The sequence below is a fragment of the Sinohyriopsis cumingii genome, chromosome 8 (assembly GCF_028554795.1).
Source record: "Sinohyriopsis cumingii isolate HCF-2022 chromosome 8, ASM2855479v2, whole genome shotgun sequence".
In the NCBI taxonomy this organism is placed as follows: Eukaryota; Metazoa; Mollusca; class Bivalvia; order Unionida; family Unionidae; genus Sinohyriopsis; species Sinohyriopsis cumingii.
In genome coordinates this window covers 65,622,484-65,633,288 of record NC_142968.1, presented here as the reverse complement: position 1 = coordinate 65,633,288, position 10,805 = coordinate 65,622,484, and the positions used below count along the sequence as shown (strand labels likewise).

General features: G+C 33.5%; 1 protein-coding gene across 1 annotated transcript in view; it reads right to left on the bottom strand.

The window, feature by feature from the left end:
* Positions 1 to 2,790: 2,790 nt before the first annotated feature.
* LOC149793706 (cilia- and flagella-associated protein 91-like) overlaps positions 2,791 to 10,805 on the bottom strand; it is a 34,888-nt gene continuing 26,873 nt past the window's right edge. The window contains exons 15-18 of the mRNA XM_089967708.1: positions 10,365 to 10,586; positions 9,323 to 9,471; positions 7,715 to 7,806; positions 2,791 to 4,270 (exon numbers count right to left, since the gene is read on the bottom strand). Coding sequence (XP_089823834.1) covers positions 4,113 to 4,270; positions 7,715 to 7,806; positions 9,323 to 9,471; positions 10,365 to 10,586 — 621 coding nt within the window. The 3' untranslated portion in view covers positions 2,791 to 4,112. The remainder of the gene's footprint in view (positions 4,271 to 7,714; positions 7,807 to 9,322; positions 9,472 to 10,364; positions 10,587 to 10,805) is intronic.

Below are 10,805 nucleotides of genomic sequence, written 5' to 3'. Positions count from 1 at the left end.
GAAGAAAACGGGGGTTTCTTCTTGTTAAAAGTAGTTCCTGGCACGTGGACACCATGACTGAGATGATCTTACTGAGGCAACCAGACAAAGAAAAGTAAGGTTATCAAAACAGCTAGATTTCTCTGTCACTTGGGTGAGAAAAACATGGCATAATGTCTATAATTAATTAAAACATTCTGCAATGTTTCTTTCAAGGATGGAGGTGACAATGAATCATTATGGTTTTTGTTTTATCTTTGTTGGTTGATAATGGCAGTGTTCCCCACAAAACATTTTGTATTAAGATTTTATTTGAAGTTTATTAAAACTACAGGCAGGGGTACTACATCACAGTATAGATCATATGGCAGGTGTGTGTGTGTGTGTGTGTGTGTGTGTCTGTGTCTGTGTCCATAGCCCCTTAAAAAATCAACTTAGGAGGCTGAAAATCAAACTAATAAATACTTGACCAATACAAAGCTGCTCAAATCCAACCATTCCAAATTTTCAGTGAAGCTGTCTTGTGGAAACACATAATGAGAACCAAATGACAGTGATAATAGAATACCAGTACCGTTAAAATTGTCATTGTCAAATTACATAAGGGATAATATTATCAAAATAGAAAGACCTAAGTAAGCAACCTCTCAACAACTACCTGTTAATTTGCATTTATCTGTAAACTGAGTGGACTGCCAACCAATCAGACTGCAAACTGCCAGATAGTAATCAAGTATGTCAGAAATGTTTTTCAGAGCCCTGTGAATTCAAAACCACAAGTATGTATGTATGTATGTATGTATATATGTATGTATGTATGTTTGTATGTATGCATGCATGCATGCATGTATATATGTATGCATGTATGTATGTAAGTATCTATGTATGTATCTATGTATGAATGTAGCAAATCAGCACAATCCTGGCTACTGAGTGCATAGTAAGTTTAGGTATCCCAGAAAAGGCATAAAAAACAAAGGCATACGAAAAAGGTAAAATCCTAAGGTTGTTTTATTGAAGTAATAGGCTTCAAACTGTTGTAATTTGACCACATTTTGCCCTTTGGGGCAAAATTTGCAGTACATATTCACCATCCTGTAGCAACTTTTATCTTTTTTAAAGAACATACCCCGTACCTAAAGGTTTGCATGCACATGAGAAGGAACCTTAGATGAGATTTAGTTGACACAAAATGACTGAGTAGGGGGATGTTAGATGATAGAGCAGTTAGGAGGACCTTTAGTTAATTGATCAATTAAAATAGAATAACTAATCAGGACCTTAGTTGGTAGATCAGTTGACATGGACTGTCTGAGTAAGTATACTTCAGTTGGTGAATCAGTTGACATGAACTGTCTGAGTAAGAATACTTTAGTTGATAGATCAGTTGACATGGACTGTCTGAGTAAGTATATCTTAATTGATAAATCAGTTGACATGGACTGAGTTAAGTATACCTTAGTTGGTAGATCAGTTGACATGGACTGTCTGAGTAAGTATACCTTAGTTGATAGATCAGTTGACATGGACTGTCTGAATAAGTATACCTTAGTTGATAGATCAGTTGACATGGACTGAGTTAAGTATACCTTAGTTGGTAGATCAGTTGACATGGACTGTCTGAGTAAGTATACCTTAATTGATAGATCAGTTGACATGGACTGTCTGAATAAGTATACCTTAGTTGGTATAGCAGTTGACATGGACTGTCTGAGTAAGTATACCTTAGTTGGTGAATCAGTTGACATGGACTGTCTGAGTAAGTATACCTTAGTTGATAGATCAGTTGACATGGACTGTCTGAATAAGTATACCTTAGTTGACATGGTCTGCCTGAGCAGGAAGATGTTAGCCAATAGATCATTTGATACAAAATGTCTAAATATGTGGACCTCAGTGATAGACCAGTTGACACACATTACCGATTAGTAGAACCATAGTTGGCAGATCAGTTAACATAGATTGGCTGAGTAGAAGGATCTAAGTTGATGGATTATTTGACATAGAATGTCTGAGTAAGAGGACCTTAGTTCACATATCAGTTGGCATAGAATGAGTAAGAGGATCTTAGTTCACAGGTCAGTTGGCATAGAATGAGTAAGAGTATCTTAGTTTGCATATCAGTTGGCATAGAATGAGTAAGAGTATCTTAGTTTGCATATCAGTTGGCACAGAATGAGTAAGAGGATCTTAGTTTGCATATCAGTTGGCACAGAATGAGTAAGAGTATCTTAGTTTGCATATCAGTTGGCATAGAATGAGTAAGAGTATCTTAGTTTGCATATCAGTTGGCACAGAATGAGTAAGAGGATCTTAGTTCACAGGTCAGTTGGCATAGAATGAGTAAGAGTATCTTAGTTTGCATATCAGTTGGCACAGAATGAGTAAGAGGATCTTAGTTTGCATATCAGTTGGCACAGAATGAGTAAGAGGATCTTAGTTCACAGGTCAGTTGGCATAGAATGTCCAAGTAGGAAGACATTAGTTCACAGATCACTTGACAATGTCTGAGTAAGAAGACTAGTTCACAGATTGGTTGGCATAAAATGTCTAAGTAGGAAGACATTAGTTCACAGATCAGTTGACAGAATATCTAAGACATTAGTTCACAGATCAGTTGTCACAGAATGTCTGAGCAAGAAGACCTTAGTTCACAGATCAGTTGTCATAGAATGTCTGTCAGATGACCTTAGTTCACAGATCAGTTGACAAAGAATGGATGAGTAAAAGAATCTAAGTTGATAGACCACCTGACACTGAAATGGATGAAAAAGATAAATTTGATGTTAAAATTTCAACAACAAAATAAAGTTATGCTTTTTCATTTTATTTTGCACATCACTGTATCATGATAAAGTTTTTTTCTGCAAATTTCTGAACAGCAAATGTAAATGTTCCATATGATTTGCATATGTCAATTAAGATTTACAAAATAACACCTTCTTCTAACCGATTATGTACAAAAATGTACATTATATAAGTAAATAATGATTATCACAGATAAATACTCTACTCTCTCTCACACATCCTTTCTCATCACATATATTACTAAAGTTTTGAATTTCCAATAAACAAATTAACATACACATTTTATCATATAATCCAGCCTATTGTTGCTTACACGTCCTCCAACAAAGTTACTTGCAAGGTGCTTGTATATGAATATCAAAACAAAACCAATAACATTGTTATTTATGTGTTTTGTTTTATTGATAAAAAATACTTTATCTTCTGTAACACACTCTCCAATATGCACAACTAGTCTTTATCATGAATTCTTGTACAAGCCCTTTTTTGTAGATATATATTTTGTATATATCCCTCTAACAACATTTTGTATTGTCTTGAAGAAAAATGTAACTAAAATCATTTTAATCATTTATATTTGTTAGGAAGGCTGTCTTCATGTAAACAAAATTACATGAATATTTTCTTAACACAATTTCCATGCAACTGACTTTTACAATATCAAGCTGGTTTTTGCCAAAAAAAATTTCTTCTTAAAACTGGATTCCTTTCCCGTAGCAATTTTTCTGTCTGAGAACCTTGCTGATATTATATGATAAACTTGCTTTCTTCATTCTTGTTATAATACTGCATATGTCCAATCTACACATGAATGGTGGGTTTTGTTCCAATATAAAGACAACAACCCCATTTTATTCAGGTATGATAACTTAAAGTGTAATACATCTAAGTAACCTTCAGTGTAATGAAGTATTGCATACATTTATAAGGTAAAAGAAATTTGTGTCAACCCAAAAGCAATTATTATTCTGAATAATTCTTACTCACAAATTCAAACCTTCTTTACAAAAAGTAATGGAACCCCAGTCATTAAAATACAATTCTGTAAAATACTGTTTCAACACATGCATCTCCAGGTCTGGTCTTACAGACTGATACTCTTTTAGCAAGTTAATAAATCTCCTACTTCAAATATGAAAACAGTCAAGTTTTCTTCTTTCATCTGACTTTGAAACATGTCGTCACCAATTTGAATTCAATTAAAACCATAGTTTCATTCTGAATCAATATTGCCTGATTTTAGCCACACATCTTTACACAAGAGATGTAGATCTAGCCTAATACAACTGACATAAAATTCAATTTACTTCATGACTAAGTCAATATTATTTTGGAGTAGGTGATCTGGGTTCAAGTGTTGGTGATGACATCTTCTCTCCTCTGGCAGATTTTGTAACTTTAGGATGCATGGCTATTGTCGCTTCACCAGTTTTGTGAATTTCTTTATGAGCAGCCAGAATGAATTGCCTCTGATTTCTTTTCACTGTTGGAAATGAACAAAGTGAATAAATTCAAAATGTTGCTAGTTAGTTAGTTAGTTATACACCTCCTCCTCAATAAGTTACACCCAGATAAACTGTTCCCCCCTGGATTCCATTTTTCTTTTGTCATTGAAATTATCAAAAGAAATGGCCCCTATTTGTTAAATATGATGAAAATTGCGATGAAAACTAGTGTGTGTGTATATATATATATATATATATATATATATATATATATATATATATATATATATATATATATGAATATGTATATAGTGTTCATTTTATCACTGAAAATGGTGGTTAGTGCCCAAACATCTGACACAATGTCAAGAAATGTGCAACTTTTCACAAAAAGTCATATGTTTTGTTAAGTTTTCAATAAATAAAAAAATTCTCAGTACACTGTAAATAAAAATACTCAAAGATATTTCAATGCATGAAAATGTCAGTAATGTCTACTGGTGGCAGCACATTAAAAAATAAATCCCAATCAAGTTTTGTCAAGTTAAAGACGTGATATAGTTATACCTGCTTGTTTGGTTTCAGTGTCGTCATCAAAACTGCTATATACCATGTTTGGTTTCAGTGTAGTCATCAAAACTGCTGCATACCATCTTATATTTAAATATTAAATAAATATAAATCTACATTCACAGCTATGTCCAGAAGCATTTCTGAAAACCTTATAAAGTACCAACTGTTTTCATCTTCAATTTGTAGAAGAATTAGTTGTATTGTTACAATCAATAAAAAGTAAGTGTGCTTTGTATTATCACTTTTATATATCTCTTTTGTGTCAAATCACATAAAGAGGGTACAATAATTAAAAAAGTTTGAAAGGCATGGAAATTCTTAGCTATGTAGCAGCTAGAGGTCACAAGAGTGTTAGGTCAACTCATTTCAATTGACTAGTTGAACACTCTTATGAATATTATTATGTAGGTAACATTAATCAGTGGTATTTAACATTAATCAGTGGTATTTAACATTAATCAGTGGTATTTAACATTAATCAGCGGTATTTAACATTAATCAGCGGTATTTAACATTAATCAGTGGTATTTAACATTAATCAGCGGTTTATCCAACTAACTCACAAATGTGATCAATGTTAGCAAGAAAAGCAGGCAAAAGGAGCACCTGGCGCATGAAAAGCTGTGTTTCACTGACACAGTTTATTATGGAAAAGCAAGTTCCAATATTTGTAGTGAACTTAAAATTCCTGAATCGGTGCTCTGAGGTTTGCTTAAAGATGAGAAGAAATTTTACTATTGCTTGCAATGAAATCTTGTCATCTTATGTTACTGATAAAACAATATTTTCAAAATACTTTGATTTGACCGTTTTTGTTGTTTCACAAATTAAATGTCCCAAGTTTTAGAAAAAAAGAAAATCTTGTTTTGTTGTGAATCAACAATAACACTCAAATGTATCCACATTTGTGAGGTACACATTTTGTCTTGAAACCTCATGAAGTAATGTATTTAACAATCTTTCAAAGATTGGTTATCTTGAAAATAAAGATAATTTATACCAAAAGGTGAACCACTTCATTTGAAAAAGCATTTTACTGACATTATTCCCAATGTGAATATAAAACAAGTATTAAACCATTTAACATCCACCCTAACCCCATCTTCTCATTGTCGACATAGAGCCAAGATGGCCACCCCCCTCTTTAATTTTCAGAGGTCCCTCCATAACTCACACTGCAACAGATGCTTTTTAGACCCATTGTGCTCAAGTTATGAAGAGAGAGGTGTTTAATGTTATGAAATGAAAGGTGTACAATGTTATGAATGGGGAGGATTACAATGATGGGATCAATAAGCTGGGCAAGCATATACAAATTCATATCCTTACTACATGACATGATGGTGCTGATAATGAATAAAAACAGTATATTTATTCAGTATACATACTGCATAGTAATAACGAATTATATCCTACTGACTATGTACATATAACACAGTCACATCATAACTTTATGTTTTCATTATGTAAGTAGGTATCTATTAGAATATTAGGCTTTAATATGAATTATTAAAGCCTGAAGGTTCCAAATTGTGAAATGTGAAATAACTGGACTTTGTGCACTCTAAAGGTAAATGCTTACTTGGTACACTAGTTCAATATAAAGGATGCCCCAAAGTTATCTAAATATTACAGTGAACTGAGACTGCTCAAGACACAAAAAAAATCTAGATGTATTATGCTGGTTTAGATATAAATATAGATAAGATGTAAAACTACAGATATACACATATAATGCAGTAATTATAGGTTACTGCATTTGTATGGGAAAATATGAACGAGTTGTTTGGATGGAATACTAAACGATCTTGGGAGGCTTAATTACATAAACAAAAACAGACTACAAGAAACAAAATAACTGATTTTATGCTGTATTCCAAACTAAACACATAAGCGCAGATTCATCAGTACACAACAACAACATTATTAATACACACATAACTCCACTCAGATAAATCTGAATTTAGTCGCACGCTAGACATCACTTTTGAAATTGAAATTTAGAATCATATTGTGAATGAATGTGCAATGTCTGCAAGTGTTTCCGTTCTGTCACTGAATGTTTGGAATAATAATGTGGGAAATATATGAAGTCTTTCAATTGTAATTATCAAAAAGGTGCTATGGAATATAATGTTTATTTCATTTTGAGTGCAGTAAGGAGGATGCAGTCCAAAGTACAGTACAATTTTGAAATGTGTAATCAAGCTTTAGAATCCATGACATGGCTCATGTAAATCGGATTTGCAGAACTAAGTACATTTTGCGGAAATTCAGGATGTAAAACTGTGAGTATATTTTTTGGCCATTTTTATTACCAGCTGAAGAAGACACATTTATGCCTTGTCACTTGCATGTTATTTGTGGATTGTGGCAAAGCAGTTTGAAATTGGCATTCAATGAAACATCTGCTTTAGTTCATTCAGAAACAAATTTAATCAACCAAAACGTAAAGCGTCTACTATCTGAGTGTAAATGATTTGTTTACAAAGTAGTTCCTAATACACTACTGGGTACACATGAGTGCAATATGAAGTGCATGTGAGTGTAATATTGTAAAATACTGCATAATTCTAACAAAGTAAAGTTAACAGAGAAAAAAAATGAGCATATAATAATATAAAATGAGTTTTTAACATTGACACTATTCTTTATGCACACTGTACCATTTGATCAAATAGAACTAAGTTTGTATCTGACTGGACACAGATTTGGCTGAGTTTAACATATTTCAGCAGTCAAGGTAATAAAACAGAAGTTGCAGCACACTGAAAACCATCTTTTCATCATTCTACCTATTTAACAACAGCCACGAACATACTGAAATATTTTCTAAATGAGAGATGTCAGAAATTAAATTTTAAAAAATGTTAGTGGGGAATATCAAGTAACTTCATCTACAATCCTACCTTTTTCTCTCACTGTCTTTTTCTGAACTTCAGGCAACAAGAAGCAGTGAACAAGATCAGCCACAATTTCCTCCGACTCCAGCTGGGTGCGCCTGATGAAGAGCAAAACAAAATTAGATATGTCTCTTGAAAGTAAAAACAATCAGCTTATTTATTACACATAGTGGCACGTCCTACTTGGTTCCTTCATCCAAATGACTTTTATTTTCCAGGATATTTCCATGAGACTTTATGGAAAAAATTACGTATTTCAGCAGTCATTTTTAAAATCTGATATTTTGATTAAAGACACAATACTAATGAAGGCATATGTGCAAAAATCTCTTAATTACCAGATTCAACCATGGCTAACAATGTAATATGACAATCATTGCAAAATCATTCACCGCAAAGCTGCAATGGAAAAACAACATATTTTCTCTAACAAAATTTTTGTTTAGCTTTTTTAATATCAAATTCCAGGACATATTATGACAAAAAAGTAATTTTCAAGGAGGTTTCCAGGGTATTTTTGTTCAATTCAAATTTAATATGGTTTCCAGGACCTCCTAAAAATCAGAAGAGTGCAAAAACCCTGGTCTTATTACTGCAGCCTGTTCAAATTTTTTGATTAAATGTCTTGCTTTTACATAACATTTCATGTTGGTTTTTATTAACTTCAATAACATCCTACTGATGGTCACTATTACTCTACTGCCTCAGTGATAGGACGTTCTTTTTAGAGTGCCTCCCATCTGAGGTCACTTCAGAATACCCAGCATATTAGTGGTCCTGTTGATCAAAAATTAAATCATACACCCCACGCTGTTTACTGACACAGTAGGATAAGCTGTAAAAGAAAAGTAAATAAGTATGTGTATTGGAACTTTTGGAGTATGTATTTGTACTTTACAATGATCCCTCCCATTTTATTCTTTAATACTCCCCACCCCCACCCCTATTTTACATTTCTTTTCTTAAATGCCATGCATTGTTAGACAAAGGAAACAATGTGTAAATATTTCTTATCTCATATGTACTCATATTCCAGTCATTCTTGACAATGTAACTCGAAGGTGTCAATATGTCAAATTTAAAAGTGAGGCAGTTTTTATCAATAGGGTAATGGATCAAAGCAATTATCATACACTTGATGGTGGGAAAAGTAGTCATTTTATCACAGCAGAAATGGAAGTCACTGCTATTGTTCAATGAAATCCTAATCATCACAAATATTCACCATAGATATAAACCCAACTAAAAGACAGGTCCAACTGCAAACATAGACTATGATCTGCCATCTCATAATGTTCTGGCAGATCAGGGTCAGTACTGATTGTTCTATCAATTAGTCCAAACAAACTGCATACACCCTGATCCGTAAACAAATTATGTGACGGCAGATTTGGGTCTATGCAGCCTGCTGTTGAAACTGATATATATATATTTCTGAAAATTTACTGTCTGCTTGTATTTGACAGGATACCTGATTAAATCTCATTCTTAAGTGGATAAAAGGGAACCACTGTAAACCTGGAAAAAAAGATTCCCAAAACTGAAAATGCATTTGGTTTCAAGAAAATTTTATCTTGAGAAGTTTCACTGTGTATCACAGGAACTATAGCATACTTGTTCTCAATTTCATAGGCAACATCATTGATCTGTTCAGCCATCTGTTGAATCTCCTCACGGGCTTGCCTGTCTGCCGTAAAGTCAACGGAATTCAGGATGATGTCCTCCAGGTATGTATCTACACTATCCTGGTGCACCTTGATAACCTGGTATGTATCAGATGTATTAACATGCATTGTGATACAAACTTCAATGTTGATAATTATGAAAGCAAATTGATCTTTTGTTGGTTTCTTTCCTCTAATTACATGTTTGACACTGAAAGCAACTGTTACAGCTGAAATCCTTATAAGTTAATAGTTATTAGAAGGGCAAATGTTAGCTAATTTAAGAACAATCGACTCAAGCTATCTATTATGTATTTTCTTCTGATCTAGGTCATCCAACTGAGTGTCTTTTAAGTGTATGTCAATGGGGTTACTTAGGCATATTTACTCATCTTAAATATTTTTGTTGTTCTGAAATTGAATACTAATATAGTTTAACCAAAATCTATTCAATCCTGATTATTGAATGCTCTGTATCTTAAATGCCATCCAAAAACTTCAAGATGAAAATTAGTGACTGGTATGAACTTTACATTTGTGGCTGGGTACTAAACTTGGTGAAGAAAAGAGGGCACTGGGTATAATCATAATAAATTACTGGGTAGTATGAATTGTTCCTCAACATGTGCAGCTTTCATTGTGACAAAAAAAGGCATGACATTCAATCCAGGTTTGTAATGGATCACACATCAGGCTGATTGCATCCCACAAATTTCCATGTACTTTAACATTCATTTTGCCATATATATTCTCAGTGAGTGTGTATAATGATCTTCCAAGGAATATGGATGCATGAGAGTCAAAGTAAAGTAAATAACTGAATTCTTAAAAAATGATACCCGTTACTGAAATAGTACTGAATGCCTAAATGACCCGTGTGACTTGTACTTTAATCAAGTTCATTATACATTTATCTTGTTTTTGGAAAGGAACCTTATGAGATTCAAGTTTATACTTAAATAAAAGAATAACTAGTGAAATTTGGCCCAAACCTGTTTGAATATTTCATCCTCCTCCCTCCTTCTCCTCTCTTCCACTTGTCTACGGCCACTTTCCTCTGCCTCGCGGATCCTCCGCTGACGTTCTGCCAGCATGGAGAAGGCATGAATCCTACGCTCCTCTTGCAGGCGTATTAATTCCTTGCTGAGGAAGTCACACATCTCTCCCAGACTCTGTCCCTCCAGGTTACTCATGGCCTCATCAACCAAAGACTCCTGTTAAGAAACATACTGTTATTTTTCTTCTGTGATAGGTATGAGGGGTTTACTGTAAAATTCTGCAGAGGAGATGTATGCCTTTTCCTTTGATAAATTCTCCTTTAAACTTTTCTAAATTCTTCTAAATAGTTGGGGAAGAATTTTAGTGTACTGGAATTATTTTGTGCAGAAGATAAATATAAACAATGCAAAGCTTGGATTGTGGCAGAACAAAGC